The 26368-nt window shown below is 38.8% G+C and overlaps 1 protein-coding gene across 1 annotated transcript in view; it reads right to left on the bottom strand.

Annotated features, from left to right (window-relative positions):
* Window positions 1-5297: 5297 nt before the first annotated feature.
* Tspan8 (tetraspanin 8) overlaps window positions 5298-26368 on the bottom strand; it is a 33206-nt gene continuing 12135 nt past the window's right edge. Inside the window, exons 3-8 of the mRNA XM_055625828.1 lie at window positions 23606-23743; window positions 22190-22264; window positions 21980-22087; window positions 12783-12908; window positions 9260-9343; window positions 5298-5576 (exon numbers count right to left, since the gene is read on the bottom strand). Of these exons, the coding sequence (XP_055481803.1) occupies window positions 5523-5576; window positions 9260-9343; window positions 12783-12908; window positions 21980-22087; window positions 22190-22264; window positions 23606-23743 (585 nt within the window). The 3' untranslated portion in view covers window positions 5298-5522. The remainder of the gene's footprint in view (window positions 5577-9259; window positions 9344-12782; window positions 12909-21979; window positions 22088-22189; window positions 22265-23605; window positions 23744-26368) is intronic.

The raw sequence follows: 26368 nt of genomic DNA, 5'->3' as shown, positions 1-26368 counted from the left end.
TAACACGCTATCTGGAGGGCAGCCTTGGAGTGAGACCCTGACCTAAGGATTTCTCCTTTTCTGGAGCAGTTATTGTCAAAATCCATTTCAAATTACACGGCTTTGAAGAGGAAGTTGTTGATGGCCCTAAACTTTCTTTGAAGTCTGAAGGAGCTTCCTAACCAAAAACAAAATTTGATGAATGTGTCTTTAAAATTATTTAATTGTAATGATTTGTGTAATCATGGTGTTATAGATACCAACACTTACTGAGGACTAATCATTCTGTACATGCTGAACAAATTGTGTGTGTTATCTTAGTTAATCATGACAGCTCTGGAGAGACCTCTCTTTATTCTCAGTTCCTGGATGAGTCACAGGAAAATGAGCGTGTCCAGTATCACTCAGCTGCTGAGATGAAGCCATGACTGGAAACTTAAGGAATCTGCTTCCAGACTCTGTAGTTTATAGTCACCATCTATTGTAACAGAAGAAGGAGATGGACGAGGTAACTAAACACACTCCTCTCATGGAAAAGAACACTATATTCTCGTCTTAAGAATCGGTCGTAAGTGGCGTGTCATATTAACTGTCCTCCATGGGCATGGTCATTTTAATGTCTTCTAAGACATAGAATTTATTTCTTCTTATTTATTCAAATGATGATGTTATTCAAACAGTGATTTATTTAAACGATTATCTGCCACTTGCGAGGCCATAAATGGGTAGAACATATGGGTAAGAAAGAATGAATATCTTTTTTTTTTCAAATTGCTCCTCTGGGAAAAGACAGGGCCTCAGAAACAAGTGTGTGGTAAATGTCATGATGGGATATACAGGCAGCAGAAGGGTGTGGAGGGGGTAGACACTCCATTGGGTTGTGGCACTCTATCAACGTGATCAGATGTTCACACAACATCCCTGGCAATTTGCCTTCTCTGGAAAGAACCTAAAACTCAAATTTTAACAAAATCAGCTTTCTTTCCAGGATATGTATTGGGGCTTAATAATGTAACATGGAACCAGGTTACCTGAGGTTGCATCTTGGCTCTAGTAAATTTGAATGGCTTGCTTAACTTCCCTGTATTTCAGTTTTCTCCTCTAAATACTAAAAGTAGCTTTAGTAAGAGAATTGTTGTGAGACTGGAATGTGCTTGAATTATTTTGAACAATATTGCAAATACACGTTTTATATATATATATATATGTATATATATATATATATATATATATATATATATATATATATATATACAGAAATGCACCGTGCAGAAGGTGAGACTTCAGCTTGACCTTAAAGGAAACCCAACTAAATGATGCAAAGGTCATTAACAGTGTGGGGACTAGGCAAAGATGAGAAGGCTTGGGAGGTATACATGTAAAAGAGCCTAGAGATGAGCAGGGAAACCAGACTTGATCTGAATGAAGAGCTTTATGAACTATAAAAGACCATAAATTATCTTAGAAGTTGAGCACGTGGTATGACGTAATAAGATTTGTATTCTAGACAGGTCGCTCCAGTGCCACTAAAGGCAATTGGTGAGAAGGAATAAGTATGGGAGATCCCATTGAGAGTGTCATTGCAATGAAGCTAGAGAGATGGCTCAGTAGTTAAAAGCACTTGCTGCTCTTGCAGAGAACCAGAGTTCAGTTCCCAACACTCTTGTCAGGCAGTTCACAACTGCCTATAACTCCAGCTCTGGGAATCCAGTGCCAATGTTTGTACTCCGTGGGTAGTGACACATACCTGAATGGGCACATCCATGGACATACACACGTACACAGAGATGAGTAGTAAGTATTTTGAGAGTGTATTATCACAATGATTTTACTTCAGGGGAGATTATGAAAATAGGACAGCAATGAAGAGAAACAGAGAACTGAGCAGATTTGAGAAACATGACCAAGCGTTCATTTGAATTTCATGGATCCAAATCAGTGCCAAGTATAATGTAAAACATAAAGAAAAATAAAGCCTGTAAGCTCTCTGATTGGAGAATCATTTTCATTTTTATTGAAGTAACAGTTTGGTGAGGAATTTCTTTCCTTTTCTTCTTGTTTGAGTCTTAAGAGATTAATAACATTTCATATATTTTATAATATTCTGGTTTGATCTTAGAACCGTAAAGTAAAAGATGAATTTATTTTTAACTCAGGATTTAACATCATTCAGGAAAAGCAAAAGCTTTCTTCATAATCACATTCAGAACCAAAACAAAATTTTAAAGCAAGCAAATTATCATCAGAAAAATTAAACATTCTAAAACATTCAAAGCAGAGGTCTGAACATATTTCAGCAGCCAGTACTTGCAGAGCAACGTCTGGAAATGTTAATGTCCTCCTGACAAAATTTGTCACTTAAAGAAGAGAAAATTCAAGCGGCTTGTGAAGGTCACAAAGCTAACAAGTTGTCAAACTCTTACCCCAACCTAGTTTCCTTTAATAGCTACATCAGGAGACTGTCTCCAGGTAAGGCTCTATTATTGTGGCCGCTGTTATTGTTCACAGATGGCTGTCGCATCAGGCTCTCCCCACCCTGCATAGCACTCCTGACATTTTGGACTGGATTGTTTTAGCAGTTGGACAATCCTACATGCACGGCAGAGTGTGGTAGTTTTCCTAATCTCTCCCCACCAGCTGCCAGTCATACAGTCCTCCCCTCAAGATGCTGATAACCAAAACTGTCTCCAGATACTGACAAATATGCCCTCGGGGGAAAATGGCTCCAATTAAGAACGATTGTTCTCAAATCCTCCCTGTCCTTGAAATACCATCAACTTTAGCCAAGAGGGGGGGAAATGTGAGAAGCTGTGCATATTCTCTTACAGATTCTAAAATTTCTTCATTATTGTTTTCACCATGCTTATGCCCTTTTCTCAAAAAGTTGAGCACCTGTGTGCCTTTTCGAAAAGTCTGCCATTTCTACGATGATCTTTTCCATTTCTGCTCTCAGTTGGGTTTCCCCATTCCCAGCATTGCTTTACATCAATGAGCGCTGTAATCCCAGGCTCTCTTCTTGTCTGGCTCCATAGGTGGATTCAACCAGAAGAGGGATAACAAAGGAATGAGGTTGGTGGAATGGAAGAAGCAAGGTCTTGGTGCTGTATGACCTCCAGGGCTCTTAATCCTGCTAGTAAAATCCTTCCTCTTCTGTCCCTCTGTTGGTTCTGTCTTCCGGATCTCAGCATTATCTCCATCCTTTGCTCTGAAATATGTTAGCAATGTTTTCCTGCTGCTAATCTCTGGCTTGTCTCACATTTCCATGTAACTATATTCCTTTCCCATCATCTATGCAAGTAATTGCCACAGAATGAGTTATGTCGACCTGTGTTCCATATTTTGAAGCCCCAACTCCCATTGTGGAAGCATTTGAATAGGAAGTAATTCATGTTAAATATGGTCATGAGGTAGAACTTTATTCCGATAGCATCATTGTTGCTTAGGAAAAACATACCAGACCGAATGCTCTCCACCTTTTTTTTTTTTTTTTTAATCTCCCTTCTATACTTGAGGAGGGAGATTAAAGGAGTTGTCTACAGTAAAGAAAAGAGTCCTCTCCAAGAACTGGATCTACCAGTACCTTGCTCTTAAATGTTTCTCATCCAGGAGGATGAGAAATTCTGTTAGCTGTATTTTGTTATGGCAGCACACGGTGCCTGATGCAGTCATCAGCTTCTTGTACTATGCCTTTATTGTTTGAAGGGGCTGGAGGGCTACTGGTTTCCCACCAAGCCTGACTGGCAAAAGGTCTTTTCCTCACCAAGATAATGTAGTATTTATTAAGTTCCTATCATGTGTCCAAAATCATGCAAAAGAAAATTTAATATTCATTTTCTTAACTGTTTTCTTCAAAAATACTGTAAGTTGTTCTTGTAAAAAAACTGCCTTCTTTGGCTTCCCTCATGCTCAGAAGAAGGGAAAGAATCTATCATATTTCTCTTGTATGCTACTGAATGATCACAACTACTTTAGATACTATGACATAAAAAGTATAGGTCCTGAGTCATTTGGACCCAGTCACAATTCCTTCACTTGCTGTTGAATTAGCCTTTCTAGGCCATGGTTTTCTTAATTGAAAACAGGGCTAGTAATACATAAGAGGATTGTTCTGTGTAAAGTGTGGAGAAGATGTTTAGAGGTTGAGAAAGTACTCAGTAAATCTATAACTTTTAGCTATAATTTACTGTGTACACATTCTGTGCTAACCACTATGTACTATGGATATAAGCACAAATAAAAAATGCTGTCTTCAGAGTTTTGATACACCACAGGCATGAACAAAACAGTAATTATAAAAATATGACAAATTAATGGGCTGGTGTGCTATCAGAAAGCCAACTTGAACTTTGGGTTTTGGGAGGCTTCAGTCAAGAATCTTTCTTCTGCCAATCACAAACTGTTTGAGTCACTTCGCTAGGCCTTCATTGTCTCACCCGAAAAATGGGTGCAGTGATGGTGTCTACTTTATTGGGAAGTGTGGGGAAAGGTGAGACAATAAGTGAACCTTTTGCTATAGAGTCCTTGGCAGATGGCACATTCCCACAGAAGAACTATTACTTTTGTCATTGATGGGGGACCCTAGAGGAGGGTTTGCAATTCATCAAGCATGTCCCAAGTTTCCTACTCCTTGGCTGTCACTTTGAACAAACACTCCCACTGTCACGGGTTTGAAGCTCCAGCAGACCTCGGTGCAGAGATTTGTAAAGAAATGCGCATGTGAATACTCCTCTCTGACTGAAAGAACTGGGAGGTAGCATTAGGAAGCAATGCGGTGTACTAAGAACAGCCTCATTGGACAGTGCTCACACAGGCGTACGCACAACCCCAGAGTTTCACACTTACAAGTTATTAATTTCACTGTATGTTATATTTCAGCAGAATGTAAAATTAAAAACATATTTCCACAAACTAGAAAAAAAATGTTGTTTTAACTGTTGTGTCCCATAGGAAGATCCAGAGAGGTAGAGGAGGTTCTAAGGTTGGGGTATGGGCACCGGTTTTGTTTGTTGTTCTGGGTAGTTTTTTCTTTGGTTGGTTGGTTTTTGTGCTCAGAATTCACCTGCACCATAGAGGCACAAATTTTTTTTTTAAAGATGGTGATTTACACAGCTGGACCATTCTTAATTATTTCAACTGCAGACAATCTCATCATCAGCACTTGATATACCTGTGTTTTTGAAAAATCCCAGATTCATTGCCCTGTTTTCTACAATCTTGTCACTTAGAAATGTGGTTATTGCACTGCGAAGCCACAGATGAGTGTTACTAGAGGCACAGAACCACCTGAACACAATGACCAGACACCAAAAAAAAAAAGCTTCGACACAAACACATTTTATTCTGAGAAAAAGTAAACAGCCATTTTTATTATGTCCCTCACATTTAAATATGCTGACTATATGTGAAGATATCTGTAGCCAACCTAGGCGAGACATTCAAATAAGACATTTGCTCCTGATATTTACAGTGCTTGTGAATTTAACGTTACAAACCCAAAGCAAAAACGGAAATGGTATTTATGATAACTTGGTAAGTGCTCAGGTTCACTTGCTCCCAATCTGGCAGTACAGCACCATAGAAAACACCAAACCAAGAATCTAGAAAAAAAAAAAAAAAAAAAAAGCACAGGATTAATGTGGACTGTAAAGGATCACACGGAAAAGGGAAGATGTCTATTGACTGTCTTATGGGAAATTAGACTGCAGTGGAACAGGGCAATACGGAAGACTGATTGCAGATCTCTCTCTCTCTCTCTCTCTCTCTGTGAGAGAGAGAAATGGGGGCTTTTCAGTTTGTCACTCAGTCTTCAATGACCCTGCTTAATTGTGCAGTACCAGCTACTACTACAGGATTCTCTCCTCTTGTAGCAGACACACATTTTTCAGTAAACATTTCCCTCTGAGCTCAGGGTACCGCCAACCTGCGCAGTAAATACACTTATTGATTGCATTGAAAAACCATGGTCATCTGGTTTGGATCATCTGCACAGAAATCAAGGGGTCTAAAATTTCTCCTGCTAAAGTTTTAGGCAATGCTTAGAAGTGGGGGGGGGGAAGTAATTTTTGAAGAAGAAAAGCACTTATAAATTATGGGTAATAGGTTAACTCCGGAAGTTCCTTTTGAAGTAACAAAACACAACTGAAAATCTAGGGCGTGAATTCCATCTCCAAAAGTAAGGAACCTTGGAACTAGCTCTAATTGGCTTTGTACTTGGTGACTTGAATGTTTTGCTTTTTGATGTGCAAAAGATAGAAACAAGCTGCGTGCAGGATCAATGGAAATTGTACCCTTCCCTGTCTCCTTTGAAAGGAGGCCTGGGGGGCGGGGAAGAAGGCGCCATTAGAACTGTGTTAATTTTCTCACTAATATCTTCCTAGAAACATAATTCAGATGAAAACTGTTGCCAATTTTTTTCTGTCTTAAAAGAAAAACAAAACAAAACAACACACAAAATCCAAGTATATAGCAGTTCTCTAAAGCATGGGGCACAAAAAATAAAGAAAATGTCCAAAATATCGAGCTACAGCATCTATAGCCTTCATTGCCGTGAGATAGACGCCTATCACCCATCGAGATAGAAAAAGCTTTAGACTGAAGAACTGAACGAAACACATTTGAACGGTTGTTTATATCAATGTTTTATTACTAAGAGCACACTTCCTTCATTTCTTTACATCTGTTAAGAATATTTATGTCCATAAAATATGTTCATCATTTTATGATACGTGTACTAAGACTCAAGGCAAACTTGACACTCAGTGTTTCTTCACAGACTCCCGCATGCAGAAGCTGTTTTTTTCAAATGTGGTAAAACAATTGCTTTGTTCCTGGGACCTCCTGTGAAGCTAACTTTCATCCTATTAAGTGATGAATATTCTGTCATATGACAATTTTTTTTTGGTTTAGTTAAGGTAAAACCGAAAAATGCTGACAACTCTTTAATAAGAATAATAATCTGCTTATTTAACTCTAGATAAGGAATCCAAACATCCACAGATGATTTCTTTTTCAGAATCAAGTATGAGCACCTTGTTTGAGTTTCTAATATGCACTCTTAGGTACACAGTCTTAACAAAACTTCCACCTAAAGCCTAAATATCAATATGATTTTTGTTGTTGTTGTTCCTGAGAGGCTAGTCTATGTATATTTTCTGTATTAGGTCTGTGGAAAACTACTTCTATTTCTTTTAAAATGTTTATAAAAAGAGATTTTTCTCTCTATGCATCTTCATGTTCCCTTGAATTAGGAAGCAAAAAAGAAAAGTGCTAAGAGACTTGTGTACTGAATGACTCTAAGACTAAAGTCTCACTGGGGGCATAGTTCTACTGACTGGGTAACAGAGGACCATTTGCAAAGGTCTCCTTCGAATAAGGCATCAAATATTTTCCTTTACATCAAACTCTAGAGGGAAGGCAGACTTTAGATTGAGAAATGAAACAAGAAACATATCCAACAGTTCTTTCAATCAACTATTCACCATATCTATGTTTAGTACAGACATCGCCATTTAACCATCTCACTAATGGTTACACATAATAACAGCTCCATTCTAACTCCATAGTGGTAAATTACTGAACATAATGGTTTTATTCAGGTATTTCACTGGAAAGACATATAGGAGAATTAATAATGTCCCTGAGTGTGTAACAAGTAAAAGGAGTATATCGAGTTCACAAAATATTGATATGTGCTATTTCTCTTACAATCCTATTTTCCACTAGATCTGTTAAGATTCTTGGCAATAACTTTGGCTACAATATGTAAGCCACCAATCTTTCCAACCAGTCATGTTACTATTGGCTCAGCTTCAACAAACCTCTTAAAAGCATACGTGAGCTCTATTCTGTCATAGCCGTCTCTCTAAATTTGAGTCCAGCATGAAATGTAATGCTTAACCTCATTTAAGGCCTGCTAACCCAATCTTAGTTATTTAGTGAGTAAACCCAGGTCTCTGGTCGTGTTGTCCTCATGCTCCACCACCAAGCTATATTCTCAGGCATGATCACTCGTTTAAATTCAACTCTGTCGAAGCACAAGTGAATGTGTGCCATGTGTTTATATGACATGAGTACATATGTGAGTCTTTTCTCACCTTTGTAGCCAATGTCTCTAATTTTTAAATTGGCATGAAGCCAGAATATAAAGCAAATGAACAAAGGGCAGGAGACAAATGGCAGAATCAACAGAAATAGACCTAAAGCAAAGTAACTTCTGACTTTGACCATCAGATACAAAGAAATCCTTGCTCTATCAGCATAACCTGTTTAATTTGGGCTATGAGAAAGTAATATTTTTTAGATGCTAGTAGTACCTAGTCTTTTGTGATATTTGGCTGAGAAATTCCAGCAGGAACCACTTAGAAATTATATTACTTTAGTCTCAGGCAAAAATTCCTACCAAGCACTGATGAAACAGGAGGCTGCAGTCTACTAAAGAACCCAAACAATATTGCCCAGAATTCCATGAGACTGAAGCAAATGTCATTCAGCAGAGATTAGCAGGGAGATACCACACAGTGTTTTAATTCTTGCTACTGTATTGACATAAGCTCATGAGTGACTCTGACTCATTTGATATCTATATTTTTCAAGATCTGAGATAATTCATAAATGCTCCTTTGAAAATGTTTTATTTCATCTTCTTGGCAAGTATATGGAGGCAATATAAAAGTTATTCTTCAAGTTATAAAAAGAAATGCCAGGAAAGTCTATCAAGATAAAAATCCAATAGAGAATGTATTTTTCAACATCAATAATTGAAATGATGAAGTGATACTCTTGCCTCACTCAGAGCTTTCCTGGAAACATCTCCAAGTCTGTTTATAGTACCTAAGCTGAGAAAAGGCAAGGAAATGACATCTACTGTTCATAGTTCTTGGATTTCTCTAGAAAGAGTGACAAGAAAGCATTTACTCATTTCTTTGACTTTAGCTTTTATGTCCTGCTTCAAGATGGTGGCTAGAAATAAGCAACTTTGAGGGCTGTTCCTTCGTGTTTGTTTTCTGCTTTCTGCCCCACATCAGGAAATTTTAACACTTGTACCAGTTTTGATGCAAAAAGGATACCTACAACTAAGAATTGTATAGCTATCAAGCCTCAGTACTTCTTGGTTTAGAGGACTATAATCCTACCTGTTCCAGACTCAAGAATTGATTCAAAGAGATGCTACATGCTGGCCATGTATACCAGGTGCTTTTGAAACACTCTTATTTGGCTCTTCATTGTTACAAGTAATGAAGAGTGGAATGAATGCAGAGACAATCGCGCTGTTATACTGTACCTCGATAACTGCCAGTCCAAAAGCAATTCCAATGACTATAATGATGTTCTTTTCAACCATATCTTTTATAAAACCAAGACAGGTCTGTTTACAAAAGAAAAAAGAAAGAAGCATTGCTTTTAGTGAAACTTTTATCTCATATTGGTTTTAATACTTCCGGTAGACTTTTTATATTAGTGCCAAAATCAACAAAAATAAATTGAACTATTATTCTTCTACTCCTAGCCTTCACTCTAAAGATCATTTGAGCCATTCTTTTTTAACCTTTAGCTACATAGCTCCTGATGGTTGAGACGGGATACTCAATAGAGAGACACCAGGCATATCAACCACTCCTGGACACACCTCATATGCAGGAGAAGTTGACCATCAAATAACAGACTCCACAGTTTGTGTGTGTGTGTGTGTGTGTGTGTGTGTGTGTGTGTGTGTTTATTTGGTTACAATTTGGTGGGGGAAGGGGAGTTGTTTTTGTTTCTTGGGGGTCTTGCTGTTGTACTGGATTTTTATTTGTTTGTTTTTGGAAAAAGTACTTAAACGTGGGAGGGTAAGGTGAGAGAGTGGATCTGGAAGAACTTAGGGATGAAAATAATATGACCAAAATATATTTAAATTTAAAAATTGTTTTAAGTATTAAGATATAATAAAATGACAAACTGTATCCCAAAGGCAGAAAGACACACATGGTAGATACTCACTTATATAGAGCTATAAGATAGGATAAATATACTGAAATCTATGCACCTAAAGAAGATAAATAAGAAAGAGAACCCAGGGTAAGATGATCAATCCTCACTTAGAAAGACAAATGGGATGGACATTGGATATAGGAGCAATCAAGTAACAGGACAGGAGCCTACCGCAGAGGGCCTCTGAAAGACTCTACCTCGCAGTGTATCAAAGTGGATATTAAGACTCATAACCAAACCTCCAGCAGAATCCAGGGAATCAAAAAGGGGGGGGGGGGAGTTAATACGACCTGGTGAAATTTTGAAAAGAAATTTATAAGTAAATATGTAACAATATATCTCCAAGCTATAATATTCATAAACAAAAAATCATGGATTATGTGGGCTTGTGACCTGAATGAGGGAAATCTACTGCTGAGGTTATGGCTAAATGTAGAGTAGATTTTCCTCTTAAAAACAAAGAATTTCAAATCATTTAATTAAGAAATAAGACCACTATTTTTATCTTTAAAAGATCCACTATGTGTGCTTTTCTGATATTACTTTAAGAAAAAGAGTTTAGAAAGTTGTTTCTCTAATACATTAACTTGAAATGTATTCAAAACAGCCTGGAAATCAAATTCTAAAACATTTCATACAAATTTTAAACATTCCAACAATTACAAGGATAACTTTGTAAAATGGAAAAACTGCACAATGTTATTTATGAACTATGTAATGAACTATGTCATCCCTGTGGCACCCATATGTTTATGAAGACTGACCGAAATCATTCTACTTGCTAGAAGCAGAAAAACAAAATATCCAAGGTTGGAAAGGTCTTTCCGCAGCTCCATTCCTTAATGTAATGGACTTCTTCCTTCACATCTAGTCCAAAGGAGTAAACATCTGAGACTGTCCTGGCAGTTGGGGCAAGAGGGAGATGAATGACTGCATCTACTGATTCATATTCATCATATCCCTGTCTTCCTACACCCAAGAAAATAAGGTTAGCTTGGCAGAAGGGAGGGAAGAAAATAAAAGGAGCCATGAATGATGTCCATTGCAGATTGTTTATTTTTCCAGACTTGCAAATGACACACGGCAGCTAGAAGTAGTCAATGAATGTATGACCTTCCTTGTAGGGTGCTAGGGCAGCTGTTGGCTTAGACTCAAAAGACTTATGTGTGAACTTTCAGGAAAGATCATTTTATAAGTGCTTTTCAGAATATATCTTGAGGAAAATCATCTTTCCTGAGTCTTTCATAGGAAGTAGAGATTCATGTCAACAGAGTCTGTGAATTTCCTCATCATCCTAAGGGGAAGATACATACATTCGCTGGTACCAGATAATGATTTCCATTCTAACTTGGAAATAATGTGTTGCTAATTTTGGTACACAGGAGGGAATCAGAGAGACTTGTAAAATGTTAGAATAAAAGAGATCTAATTGCTATTATTTTGACAGTGAAATGACACAATAATATTGTCATCTGGTAACTTCTCCCCATGAATTACTGTAAATATGAGTGACGCCAATGCTCCTTCAGACCAGAGCCTCGATAGCCCTCAAGAGATCAAGGACAGTAGTCTAGAGAAGAGGATGTCTTCTCTATAATTTGGTGTTTTCTTTCATTTATTAATGATACCACAATTGGTAAATAAGAACAATGATAAATTGGAAATAATCTTTGGGTATCCTAGACACTTATTTATTGTGGGCTGCAGTAGCTTTTGTGGCTCTCTCCTGACTAGATTATAATCAGATGTTAAAGCCTTTATGATGCTACAAAGGTATAATTAATATAAAGTAGTCTCTGAAGAACAGCAGTAAAAAAAAAAAAAAAATTAAACATTAATGACAATTTTCCTGTTTGCACTAAGCCTTTCCAGGCAGCAGAAACAGCTTAGTGAAAAGCCTTATGGTGAGGGAATACATGTCAGGTGTCACATGAGCCCATATTTGGAACTTCAACGGTTAACTTAGATGGGGACCACCATAACACTTGTGTTGTCTCCAGCTCAAGCATTTTAGTTATCTTTCAAAGCTGCCTGGCTATTCTTCTCTCTCTCCCCTATTCGACAGTCAGATTCCATGAGCAGAGATTTTATACCCTATGATTTATACCATACTGATTTTCAGAATCAAATGTGAATGAAGAATGGATCTCCAGATAGCCTGGATTACAGGAGGTACTCAATAACTATTTGATAAGTAGTCATAAATTTTTTATTAAAAAAATACATAAAAAGTGGAAAGTGGAAACTACAAGTCAGATGCCTAAATTGTATATAATACATGGAAGATAGACACTCACCTTTTAAATCAATTTTGCATATTCAAAACAATTTCTCAATTTTAATGATAAGTAGATAGAGTAACAAATATATTTAACATCTGGAAACTAAAGTCCTAAATAAAACTTTTGTTTATACTTACATGGGTTCTTGGGAAAATGTCTTATGACTAAGAAAAAGAAAAAGACTGACTTTTGAAAAAGGAAGTAAAAATATTAATTTCCAGAACGTTTACTAAGATAAAAAAATTAGAGGATAGTAACTGTAGTCACCAAAGACAGAAAAAAAAATTAACTTTTATGTTAATTTGCACTTGGCTGAACTTTGACCATTGAAAGTTGGTTTTAAATGATGCTAAGCTCATAGACAAAAACACGTTCATTTTTAAAAATATCTTCTTTTATATTTAATAAGGATTAGCTGTATATTTGTATAATTGCATATTTCATATTTCAGTTCTTCTGGTGGTTGCTGTATTTTAAGTTTTTATAGAGAAGGCCACTGGGAAAAAAATATAGCAGAACTACTTATTGCGCCAAAGTAAATCTTTTTCTCACCTGTGAATAAACATTAGTATTCTGATAAGTTGAACAAGGAGGTTCTGTACATTTACATGACTCTCTTGCAGCTTGAAAATTAGATCCCCAGTCTTCAGGTCCTTTGGCCAAGCCACAGCATTTAAACTGTGAAAAGAAAAGCAGAAGGGAACTCAGTCACTAATGTAACCAGAAACATTGGCATTCACTGAATTGCTCTTCTGAATGTCACTGCAAAGGTGTCTGTTATGCTAAAATATAAATATTATTTTATTTATGGGTTATGTGCATGTGCTTGCCTGCATCGCATTTGTGTGATCATGCATTTGCACTATGTGTGTTCGTATGCTTGTGTGTGTGCATTTGTGTATGAGTGTGTGTGTGCATATGCTAAAGTATGCCACGTGTGTCACATGCTCACAGAAGCCAGAGACGGTATGGGAGCTGCTGGAGCTGTGTTTAAGGGAGTTATGGCCAGTTGCGAGCCAGCAAACACAGCTGCTGAGAACTGAGCTCCTCCAGTCCTCTGACACCAGCGATTTTCTTAGCCACTCAGTGGCTCTGAGCCCCCAAACCACCTCTGCAGTGCTCCTTATGCTGAAATATGATACATCACCTTATCCATACAGAGCACACACACACATAATTTAACAAAATAAACTAAAAATGAAATCTACTTTTAGAAAGGAAGGAATAGTTCATTTTGGTCTGAACAGCAATAAAGGAAAAGTCACTAAGATAGAAAATGTTTGAAGAAATTTTAAAAAAAAATTAAAAATGAACAAAATTCCAGATTATTGCTATTACAAATAAAGCTGCTATGAACATGGTTGAGCAAATGTCCTAATTGAATAGTGGGGCAACTTTTGGGTATATGCCCGGGAGCGGTATTGCTGGATCTTGAGGAAGTGCTATTCCCAATTATCTGAGAAAGCTCCAGTTGATTTCCAAAGTTGTTGTACGAGGTTACATTTCCACCAGCAATGGAGAAGGGTTCCCCTTTCTCCACATCCTCTCCAGCATGTGTTGTCACTTGAGTTCTTGATCTTAGCCATTCTGATGGGTGTAAGGTGAAATCTCAGGGTTGTTTTGATTTGTATTTCCCTGATGACTCAGGATGTTGAGCATTTCCTTAAGTGTTTCTCTGCCATTCTATATTCCTCTGTTGAGAATCCTCTGCTTAGCTCTGTACCCCATTTTTAATTGAATTACTTGATTTGTTGATGTCCAATTTCTTGAATTCTTTATATATTCAAGATATTAGCCCTCTGTCAAATGCAGGGTTGATGAAGATCTTTTCCCAGGCTGTCGTTTGTCCTATTAACAGTGTCCTTTGCTTTACAGAAACTTTTCAGTTTCATGAGGTCCCATTTATTAATTGTTGATCTTAGAGCCTGTGCTGTTGGTGTTCTGTTCAGGAAATTGTCTCCTGTGCCTATGAGTTTGAGACTCTTCCCCACTTTTTCATCTAATAGATTTAGTGCCTGGTTTTATGTAGAGATCTTTGATTGACCTGGACTTTAATTCTGTGCAGGGTGAAGATATGAGTCTATTTGCACTTTTCTACGTGTAGACATCCAGTTAGACCAGTACCATTTGTTGAAGATACTATTTACTCAACTGTGTTCACAGCAGCTTTATTTGTAATAGCCAGAATCTGTAAACAACCTAGATGTCCCTCAATGGAAGGATGGATACAGAAATTGTGGTACATCTACACAATGGAATATTACTCAGCTATTAAACACAAGGAAATCATGAAATTTACAAGCAAATAAGAGATCGTCCTGAATGAGGTAACCCAGAAACAGAAAGACAGGCTTGGTGTACACTCACTTATAAGTGGATTTTAGCTTTATAATATAGGACAACCATCTACAGACCTAAAGAAGCTAAACACTAAGGAGGACTCTAGGGAAGATGCTTACATCTCATTCAGAATGGCAAACAGGACAGACACCAGAAGCAGCGGAAAAGAGGCAACAGGATGGGAGCCTGCAGGTCCTCTGAAAAGACTTACCTAACAGGGGATCATAGCAGATGCTGAGACTCAGGGTCAAACTTTGGACAGAGTGCAGGGAATCTTATGGAAGAAGAGAGAAATGGGAATAGAGTGTCCTGGAGGGGACAGGAGCCCCACAAGGAGAGCAACAAAACTAAAGTATCTGAGCCCAGGGGGTCCTGCAGAGACTGAGACACCAAGGGAGAACCATACATGGAGAGGACCTAGACACCCTGCTCAGATGTGGCCTATTGGCAGCTCAGTCTCCATGTGGATCTCCATGAGGGGATCAGGGGCTGCCTCTATCAGGAATTCAGTTGACTGTTCCTTGATCACTTGTCCTTGGTGAAGTGGCCTTGCCAGGCCATGGAGGAAGAGTATGCAGGCAATCCTGATGAGACTTTGCAAGCTATGGGCAGATGGCAATAGTGGAGAATTCTCTCTTTCAGTGGATTAGGGGAAGGGGAGGGGGGAAGAGGGTGGGACTGAGGAGAGGTGAGGGAGGGTGCTTCAATCAGGATATTTAATGAATAAATTGTAAAGAAAAAAATTAAAAATTAAATAAATAAACAAAATTCTTAACCTTTTAGTTTTAACAAAAAGAGAAAGAGTCCAATCTATGCATCTTAGGTTCACAAAAAGTCAAGTTCTCAAGTTCAAAAAATACACATACTGCTCAATTTTTCTAAGAAAATTTGAAAATAAAATTTTATTCCATTATTTCTGTGCCAGAGACTTTTTAAAGACTAAAGGTTCCAGGACCTCCCTGAGACTGAATTTTCGTAGAGATCCTTAAAATAGGAAAGCAAGCACAAACGAAAGTTTAACCGTTCAGGAAAAAAAAAAAAAAAATGTCATAGAGATGAAAGCCTAAACTAATCTCACTAAAGGAAAAGAGGATGTGGCTGTGCTCCAGGAAGAAAAGCAAGAAAGTGGGTGTGACACAGAACATTACTGGATGAGGATGAGGAAGAAAATCTCTCCATCATCTCCTAAGTCATCTATTGGAGAGAACACTTCATGAAGAAACTGTTAGAAAAAGTTATTAAACAACAACAAATACTGGTTGATCTTTCAGGCATGGATTTAACCCCAGCTTATCAGGAAACAGAATTGGGCAGATGTCTGTGAGTTCATGGACAGTCTGATTTACAGGGTGAGTTCCAGGACAGTCAAGACTATGTTGTGAGACATAGACACACACACACACACACACACACACACACACACACACACACGCACAAAGTCTGAGCACACATCTTAACTCTCAGAGGCAGTTGGGAGGCAGAGGCAAGTGGACCTGTGAATTTGAAGCCAGCCTGGTTTATAAAGTGAGTTACAGGACAAAGAGAGCTACTCAGAGAAACATCTGGCTTAACTTGAGGCCCACACCAGAAGAGGGAGCCCGTGTTCTAGACTGCCTGGATGCCCAGGAACTGGAGCCTGGATAGCCCAGAGACCTAGCGTAGAACTAAACACAAGTAGAAAAAAAATGCTTCTTAATAATATTCTGCTAGACTCATAGAGTGGTACCTTCTCCAGTCATCATCAGAGAGGCTTCTTCGAGCAGAAGATGGGAGTGGGTGCCCACACCATACATTATGAAGAGAGAGAATCTAAATTAGAGATATCCATTGGGTCCCTCCCCTTGGAAATTGGAGAACTCCAAAGAAGAGGGGAAGGAAAGAATATAGAAGTCAGAGAGGCTGGAGAATACCAGGAGAACATGGCCTATTGGATGAACAGGGGTCATATGGGCTCACAGAGACTGACGTGGCAAGCCTAGAGCCTGCATGAGTCTGCAGCAGGTCTCCTGAATGCAAGTTATAGTTAGTTGTGTTGCTTTGGGTTTTTTGGGGGGAAGGGGAAACTCTTAACAGTGGGAGTGGGTGCATCTCTGACTCTTGTGCCTGCCCATATGACGTCTTTCCTTCTATTAGGCTGCCTTGTCCAGCCTCGATATGAGGTCTTCTGCCTTGTTTTATTGTATCCTGTTTTGGCATGTTTGGTTGTTGTCTCTTGAAGACCCACTCTTCTCTGAAGAAAAAAAGAAGGGGGAGTAGGTCTGGGGAAGAGGAGAAGTTAATGGAAAGCTAGGAGTGAAGGGAGGAGAAGGGAAAATTGTGGTTGGTATGCATTATATGAGAGAAGGATATATTTTTAATTTTAAAAAGAAAAAGATAACAAAACATGACAAAATAATATATAAGATGAATGAAGCATAAAGTTTCATATTAAGATGAACACAGCAACACAACAAGAGGAAGAGTCCCAAGAGCCGGCAAAAAAGTCTTATAGTCAGGAGGCCCATAAAACATCAAGCTATAATATATATGCAGAGGACCTGGAGTAGACCTACAAAGGCCTGGTGCTTGCTGCATTTTTTTCTGTGAGCTCATATGCACCTTGCTTTGTTGACTCAGGGGGTCTTCTTTGCCTGGTGTCCTTCATACCCTCTGGCTCTTACAATCTTTCCACCTCCTCTCCAGCAAGATTATCTGGGATCTAAGGGAGGATTTGATAAAGACTAAGGATTTGATGAGGACTTCCAATTTTTCCAGTTTAGATTCTCTCTCCAGGATGTATTGTATGAGAGATGAATCTACTTTTAAATGAATAATAAGAAGAAAGAGAGGGAAAGAAAGAAAGAAAGAAAGAAAGAAAGAAAGAAAGAAAGAAAGAAAGAAAGAAAGAAAGAAAGAAAGAAAGAAATTAACCACAAAAAAAATAGGCAAAGAACTTCCATTCAATGGCTATAGTTAGGTGGCCATACTATTCTTATTTAGAGCCCATCTTGCCAAAGTTTCAGTTGCTGATAATGGGATCTAATCTCCAGATTTGCTGTAAAGAGAAAAATGAGAAAATCTATATAAAGTGATAGGCCCAGTGCTCAGCATATAAAATCTACTTTCTAAATATATTACCACTATAATGTTCTGATCACTATCTGTTATACTGTCTGTGCTATGCTCTCAAGTGAACATGATCACTTCAACATCATTATAAATGATTTAGGTAAAGACAGGGAAGTATGTGTCAGACACTATAGAGCAGTGAAGTTGCAAAGGAGGTCCAAATAATGAGCTTAAACTAACAAGTTCAGTTGAGACAAGTAAATCTTCTTGGGCTTTTGTTCAAAAACTGATGTCCAAACACATGATTCAATGTTCTTATGATAAAAAGCTGAAATTTTAGGTAGTTCCAAGGTCAATATTAGCAAGGAGGGCTTTCTTCAAACAACCTCCTTCTTGTTCCCATAATAGAGACTACTAATGGCTTACTCTTTCTGATTATGTAATTTTGAATAATATCAATCATTGGGGACTTGCTGTATAAAATAGAATATAAATCCCATATATATGATATATATCTATATCACTCCATATTTGAAAAAAAAAAAAGGAATGCCTGAGAAATAAAGAAGAAAGGGAAGGAGATAGAAAAGCTAAAACTTGTTATGTTATCTACTTTCTGGACTTGCAATAGAGCAGTTAACGAAAAATTTTTGTCAGAACAAATTGTAAGTTGTACGACCATTGGATGGAAAAGGCCAGAGTTAATGACACATCACCCTTATATAAATACGTATCAAGAATTCTAGAGGGGGACATTCCATTGCATGTTAGGAGGGAATTTGTGTGGGAATTTCCTGAAATGCAGAGAAAGACATACAATCTCTGAAACTTCTGTCTATATGTATTGTGTCAGCAGATAAAACAGAGTTTGGAATAGGACCCTCTTCCCAAAGAAATGTAACTAAAACAAAGAAAGCTAGATGGGTGAGCAGACAAAAACATGTTCGGGATAATAAAGCAATATGGTCCTAAGTGTTAGGGACTACAAGCACAGACAACACACAGCACATTTAGTAAGTCACAGTTGGCAGCATCCTTAAATCCCTGGAAATGGGCAGTAAACACCTGCCCCAAAATCCTTTTGGATCTCTATGGTCTTTTATCCTAGCTCATCTTGTTAGAGAAGGCCAAGATTGCTCTGTGTGCCTCATGGAAGGATGGAGGCTGCCTATATTGTTCTGCATCAACTTGAATTAGTCTGTGCTCTAGGGTAGGAATCATGCAGGAGGGGCCTGGGCAAGCAGAGGGTACAGCTAGAAAAACAGCAGGAATTTAGGTGGGAACTGGTTCACATCAGATTTCTGCTCTGTTCTTGAAAACAATGTTTTAAGCAGAATTTATGTAAGTTAGAATCTGTCCAAATAAGAACTTGTAAATGGCCAGAGAAACAGTGCCATATTATAAATACTTTAAAGAGTCAAGGTCATTTCAGCTTGAAAAACAAAACTAGGGAGTCAAACAACAGCTATTTTCAAAGAAAACGCTATGTTTACAGACATCCATAGACTTCTTTTTCCTATGAGATTTATAAATAATTAAGACTAAATGATGTGAATTCTATCTAGGGTGATGTATTGTTGTTGTTTTTTTTTTTTTTTTAATTGAGGGAGAACAAACTGATTCAGACTACTATATAAGTGAGATGAGCAAAAAAGGGTAGGCTTTCACTTCAATATTTAAACAGTAGATGGTAAATGTAAAATATTTCAACTGATGAAAATTCAGCTTGAATAATGTATAAAATCCAGCCATGCTATAATTGCTATGCCAAGCCACATCTGTGGGAAATACTACATGTAGTTATTATAATGAGATTTCTAAAATCTAACGGTGTCATTCTTTAAAGTCCATGTATTCACAAAGGGAAAGAAACACAGTAAGTTCACTCCAAGGATGCGGAATGATAGACAGGAAGACAGAGTTGTTCAAGGAACCTTGACTAGATAAAGCTGGGGGGACACAGCTTTCTCAAGAAGTAGAACTTAGTGAAGATTAGGAAGGAACCAGATAGTTGAATACTCTTAGTGCTTCCATAAGTTTTGATTTTAATTTAAAAGCAAAAAGAGGAAAAAAAAAGAGTGGGGAGAGATGAAGGAAGGAAGAAAACAGAAAGAAAGAGCAAAGGAAAGAAAAAAGGAGAGAAGAAACTGGAAGAAGAAAGCCAAGAAGGAAGGAAGGAAGGAAAGAAAGAAAGAACGAAAGAAAGAAAGAAAGAAAGAAAGAAAGAAAGAAAGAAAGAAAGAAAGAGAAAAGAAATAAGGAATAAAGGGAAAGGGCTAGGGGCTAAGGGTCTCATGGAATTTTATGTAAGAAGTGGGAAATAGTAAGAGCTGGAAGGGACAGGAACTCCACAAGGAGAGCAACAGAACAAGATAATTTGAACACAGGGAACTTCCCAGAAAATCATACTCCAACCAAGGACTATTCATGGAGATGACCTGGAACCCCTGCACAGGTGTAGCCCATGGCAGTTCAGTGTCCAAGTGGGTTACATAGTAATGGGAAGAGGGACTGCCTCTGACATAATCTGATTGGCCTGCTCGTTGATCACTTCCCCCTGAGGGGTGAGCAGCCTTACCAGGCCACAGTAGAGGACAATGCAGCCACTTTTGATGAGAACTGATAGACTAAGATCAGAAAGAAGAGGAGAACCTCCCCTATCAGTGGACTTGGGGAGTGGCATGCATGCAGAAAGGGGAGGGAGGGTGGGATCGGGAGGGGAGGAGGGAGGGGCTTATGGGGGGATACAAAATGAATAAAGTGTAATTAATAAAAAATTAAAAAATAAATAAAATTTTAAAAAAGGAAATGTAAAAAAAAAAAAACTGTTGTGTGGATCTAGACTCAAAATCCAACCCCTTCATTTGTTACCTGTCAGCCCTCTCAACAATGGTGTGCGTCAGATGATGCTACCATCTGCTTAGGCTTCATGTCCTGAAATCTTGTATTGCAGCATTGGAGAACTTACATGAAGTGGGAACCGCAACAAGAGGAATCGCTCCCATGAGTGGGGAACTGCTCGCTGTGAGGAGTGGGTGGGTTTGCAGGACTGAGTTAGTTCTTAAAAGAACGGATTGCCGTAAGAAGGGAAAACGAGAAAGGGATAGGATACATGTGACATGAAATTAGAAAGGGACTACCGTGGGCAGAAGGGTACCAGGGGCAGGAGAGGCCAAGAGGATCTGGGAGAAGAATGGAGGAAGCCAACCAACCACACAGCAAGGTATGTGTGAAAATGACACAATGAAAGCAATAATTAACACTCTGTAACAATCTGAGCACCCAAAGAATATAAGTAAAAACCAACAATAAAAGAGCATGTCTTTCTAGACTCTTGCTTCTTGTTTCAAGTGATCTGTTCCATATTCCCTCCGCCATTGTAATGCCCTTCTCCATGAGGACCTCACAGAACTTCCCAGATGATGATGAAGATGATGATGATGATGACACTACGCTCTCCACCCTCCAGAGTGTTAAGCAAAACAAGCCCCTTTTCTTCCAGGCATGGTGGCTCACCCCTTTAATCTCAGCCCTTGGGAGGCACAGGTAGGCAGATCTCTGTGAGTTTGAGGCCAGCCTGGTCTGCATTATGAGTTCCAGGACAACAAAAGCATAGTGAGACCCTGTCTAAAAACCAAGCAAACAAACAAAAGCCCCAATAGACAGACAAACGAATGTATTTTATATATAAAATACTTATACTTAGTTTTGGGCATTTTGTCATGGCAATACAAAACAAACTAAGACACTAGTTCATGGGGTTGTGAGGAGCACAAAATGTTAGTTTAAAGTGGAGGGAGGAAGAGAAGGAGGTAAATTCCCTAGCACACTACCCTCTTAGACTATAAACAATAAAATAGTCATTAGTTTGGTTCCATAAAAGCTTACTTTGATATAGATGTATCTTCTTAATTTATGCCCTAAATGGCTTCAACTCATAAGGGATTGGATTTGAATGTAACAAATACTTTTTTTTCTTATTACATTGTGAAATAACAATCAGTCAAAAATCTTCAAAAGGGGGAATTTATCTTCACAGAATACAATAATTTTTTTTAAATAGGTATTGGGCTGAAGAGATGGTTCGCTGGCTTAGAGCACTGGTTACTGTCCCAGAGGACCAGCGTGTGATTCCCAGAACCCACAGGGCAGTTCACTGGCACCTATAACTTCAGTTTCAGGAGATTAAATGTCATCATTGGTCTTTGCAGGCACCGGGAATACATGTGGTACACAGGCATGCACATAGCAAAACACCACACACATAAAATAATAATAACAACAACATTTTTTTTTAATTTTAAAATGAAACATTGAAGATTTATATTCAAATTCCCAAGTGGTCAAGAAATTCTAATTACCTCTTCTTGAAATGCAATCATGGCCTTCTGGAATTCTTTGGCCTCCTCACTCATGCCAGCCAAAAGCTTTGAGTTTTCATAGAGAGTTTCATTCAGAACTCGGCTAGACTGAAAATTGGGAGGAAAATATATTAAGTTATTCGCGTTAGGGTGTAGAATTTCAGTGTTTTAGGCTTTCCCAGAGCTGTCAAACATCATCTGTGAACATACCTCAGATTTGAAAACAGCTCCTAAGATACCTGCTGCCACTTGCAGAATCAGAATCAGGAGCAAGAAGATAAAAAACTGAAAGACACAAGGATGGGTTATCCTCAGAGTTGCCAGTGACTACCACAGCATTCCAGGGTCACGTGACCCCTGGCAGCCAGAACTGCCTGAAGGTGGAGCTTCAGCCTCAGCCTAACTTTATTTTGCAGTTGTGTTGAAGCTTCAAATTCAAAATCTTTTACTGACCAGAAACATCTGCTTCAAAAATTGATCGAGAAAAGTGGTTGTAATTAAATTTCAATGGAAAGACTCTAGCGTATGAAAGGGAAGTAGGTTTGACAGCCTAGAGGATCTGAATTTTATTTCACTATTCCTGTTTAAATCAAGGTGAACACATACAAGCTTACAACTGGTTTCCAAACAGCGTCTTCACTGTGGAAATCACTGGAACTGTGTTCTCTGTGCATCTCCTGAACTCTACCCATGTACCAGTCTGTTTTGAAAACAAGTTCCTCAAGTAATTAAATTTCCCAAATGGCAAAAGAGTCCTCGTTACTCAAAAAGCTCTCACAGGAAGTGTTACTGGACTCTGGTTAAACGTGTTTCTGCCTTCCCTCATAATAGATGGCTAAGGGCCATTACTCTAAGATATGGACAATGCTTATTTTATTATACAGGCAAGTTTAGATCCATTCAAATTTATAACCAACAAATACTCTTACTTTCTAATAGTTTTATGAGATCTGCTCATTACTTTCTAGTGTATAAGTTCGAAAGTGAACGCCTCTGAGCTATCCCAGCTTCATCCATCCTTCTGGGAAATTTGAAGTGACAAATACAATTATCTTTCTTGCAATTTTGTTGGCACAGCATGTACTTTATGACTTGGCTACAGTGCACACAAATGTATCTCCTATAATGGCTGGAAATAGCCTCTGCCCTCTGCAGCCACACCCAAGACATTCCCTTTCCCTGAACACAGCAGCCCTGGACCCCAGGCTCTCTTTCTTGAGACTACAGCACACCCTCACCCATACAGAGAGATTATTTACTTCTACCTCTGGCTTGAGAGTTTCTCCCTCACCCTCACCCTTCTTTTCAGCTGCTCTCACTGTAGTTTTTACTTATTATTCTTCCCCCAATGGGTTCTGTCTTAAGTTTTCCTGTGTCTGACACACTGAAGTATGGAATAGTGAAGGCATGACTGACTAAAATGTGTCTTCTTTTAGACTCTAAAGTGCAGAGTAAACTAAGATTTAAGCTGATGTAATTCAAAACCTATGCCGTCGCATCTTCCATAACCAAATTCTCTAAAAGAAATTAGGGTTTCATCAAGCTTGGCAAGTCTTTTGACAGATCACAAGGACAGATAACCGTTGAGGCCTGAAGGGTGGGTATTTGGGTTGGACTAGAACTCACCAAGAGAAGCATGCAGCGGCTTTCTTTCACAGCTCCACAGCATCCCAAGAAACCCAGAACCATGATGATGGCTCCAACTGCAATCAAGATATTCACAGCAACGAAAGGGTTTGTGTCAGCGCTTCCAGAAGTGACGATCTAGAAATAAAGACGAGATTGGTGCATGGATTCTTTTTTTTTTTCATATTTATGTTTCTTATTTTCCAAATACCCCGCAGGTACCCACTGGGTGCCAGGTCTTATCCTGAGACCTCGAGGAGTTTTTGTGATCTAAACCAGTGAAAATCTCTGCCCAGAAGAACTCAAATCCTATCAAGGGCCACCTTCCTGAGCTGTATTTCCAGCCTTGCGTTGTCCTAGAATGAAATGGTAGATGTTGAATGGATGAACTATAATGACCTTTTAAAGTTGCTTCTAAAAGCTTAAAAGGAAAGGTGCATTTGGTCCTTTTGATGGGATTTTTGGTTTACACATTGTATATTTTATACTTAGAGTAGCATTATGAAGCCTTTGTTCTAATTACTTTGACCTGAAAACATCCCAGGATCTTCAAGTCGCTGCTGGTTACGTGAATGAATGTCAGAGTCGTTCATATCAACCCTTATCTTCTCATTCTCAGAAGGACTTAGCCCAGACACTTTAATTTGACCTGACTGTCAGATGATGGGATACTGTGGAAAACATCTGCTTATGGCGGGTGGGCTACCCATCTGGTATAATTCAGTTCTTCTGCATGAAACACAAGTGTGCTCCTGCCCATTAACCTCACAGCACCCCAACCACATACTGCTTGTCCTACTGCAGGCATGAGCAGCGGTCAGTCACAATTAAAGGTGGAGATTCTGGGCTAGCATTTCGTATTCATGCTATATACATTCCCCATGCTACCTGGAACCTGTGTCCTGGGCCACCTCTACAGGAAGGTACTCAAGACTCTGCCTTCTCTACTCTACCAGGCCACTCATAGCCTACCTCCTTTAACAAACAATGTAAAAAAAATAAGTGAACAACTAGTGATCCTTTTGTTTTGAGGGCTTTTTTAATCCATTCACACCCTATAGGAAACATTGACTCAACAGTTGGTATGATAGAGTATACCAATATTATGAAGGCCTAAATACAAATATCCATATCCTACATGGGGTCCCAATATGTTACAAGTTTGTAACCCTAGGACAGCAGGCTAACCTGAGCCTTTGGGACCATTTTTGGTTTGTCAAAGGGAAATAGGCCAGTTCTGTGATTTCTAAAGCCTCCTTTGTCTGTAAAAGTATTTGTTGACACATAATGCTTACATTTATAAATTTAAAGCTTGCTTATGTCCTTTTTTATATTTTGGGGAGAGATTTTTGTTTGTTTTGTTGTTAAGATCGGAGCCAGACATCTCCAGAGGGAGAATTAGTTTCCTTTGAGGTTCTGGCTCCTGGTAGAGAGACCACACTGCTCTCGTGGATGGCCTCATCCATGAGTACATGGGCAGCGCAAACTGGACTTGGTGGCTTATTACAACAAGAAGAAATATTAAAAAACAAAAATTTGGACAAGGTGGGAAGTAGACTGGATGGATCTGGAATCAAGGGAGGATTGGGTGATGAATACAATGAAAATACCTTGTATAAATGTATGAGATTCGCAAAGAATTAATAAAATATACTTTTAAAGGGTTAGGAAATTATTAAAGCCAGAGAAATCATTGTTGTTAACAAGCAGGCACAACATCAGAGACAAAACAGATAAGCCAGACAAAGAGCTTTGGGAAGGCAGCTTTGTCTGATCATCAGGACATGCTGTGATATCTAAACACACCAGCAAGGTTGTTAGGACTCAGTAGAGAAAGCCAGGAGACAGAGATAATAGATGGGCTATCTTCGCAGGGAGTTTAAGTACTGATATCTGTGCAGGCAGTAGTAGGACCCATGGTGATGCTGAGCCAGCTGGGCCACCCAGTGCCAGGAACCAGACAGAAAGAAAGCTGCCTGCTGACCCACCAGCAGTCACTCTTGCAAGCTCAGCCCAACAAACACCTATTCTTACTGAAGAATGAACTAGAAATCTGAGCTAGGTGTTTGTGACAGCCAGAAACCCAGCAAGGTTGCCAAAGTTGTCCTGGATAAACAGAGTTTGTGTGGTTCTGAAGAAACACACAAAGGGGCTGGTGAGTCTGAAAGATGAGGATGCTAGGACCTTCTTTAGATTAGCAGAGATGTCCTGAAACAAGCATGGTGCCCATGTTTTTGGCCTTGGGAGCTACTGAGTTTATCCTTACAAACAATCTTTCCAAGGCACGTTAGCAGAAAGAGATGTCACCTCCCTGTCACTCTTTTATGTGTTTGTGCTCATGTTGGCCCTTGTAAAACTACTAATTGTATTTTCCCAGTAATAAAATTCAGCTCTTCACTCAGTGTTGATTCTTTGCTGCTCACTGCAGATGAACACAAATCAAGCTGAGCTCACATAAACCAGGCTGGTTGATGCTGTCCTGGTATTGAGTCGTGTTCTGGGTAGGAGGCTGACAGTGCAAGGATCTAAATGTAGCTAACGGTGCTGTCTCACCCCTCCAGTCCATTTCATTCCCAGATGTGGAGTCACATTCTCTCAAGGACAACAGCTCTCTTTTAATATGTTCAGTGTGTGCTTCCTAACAGACTAAACACCAAGTTGCTTAACAGAAACACTGGGAGAAAGAAAATGTTGACCAGAAATCAAATAATGATATAAAACTCAGGCTGTGTACACATCTTTAAAAGTACTTTTGCAACATAA

Source organism: Psammomys obesus, unplaced genomic scaffold (genome assembly GCF_907164565.1).
Source record: "Psammomys obesus unplaced genomic scaffold, mPsaObe1.curated_primary_1811, whole genome shotgun sequence".
Classification (NCBI taxonomy): Eukaryota; Metazoa; Chordata; class Mammalia; order Rodentia; family Muridae; genus Psammomys; species Psammomys obesus.
This window is presented reverse-complemented; position numbering and strand designations above follow the sequence as displayed.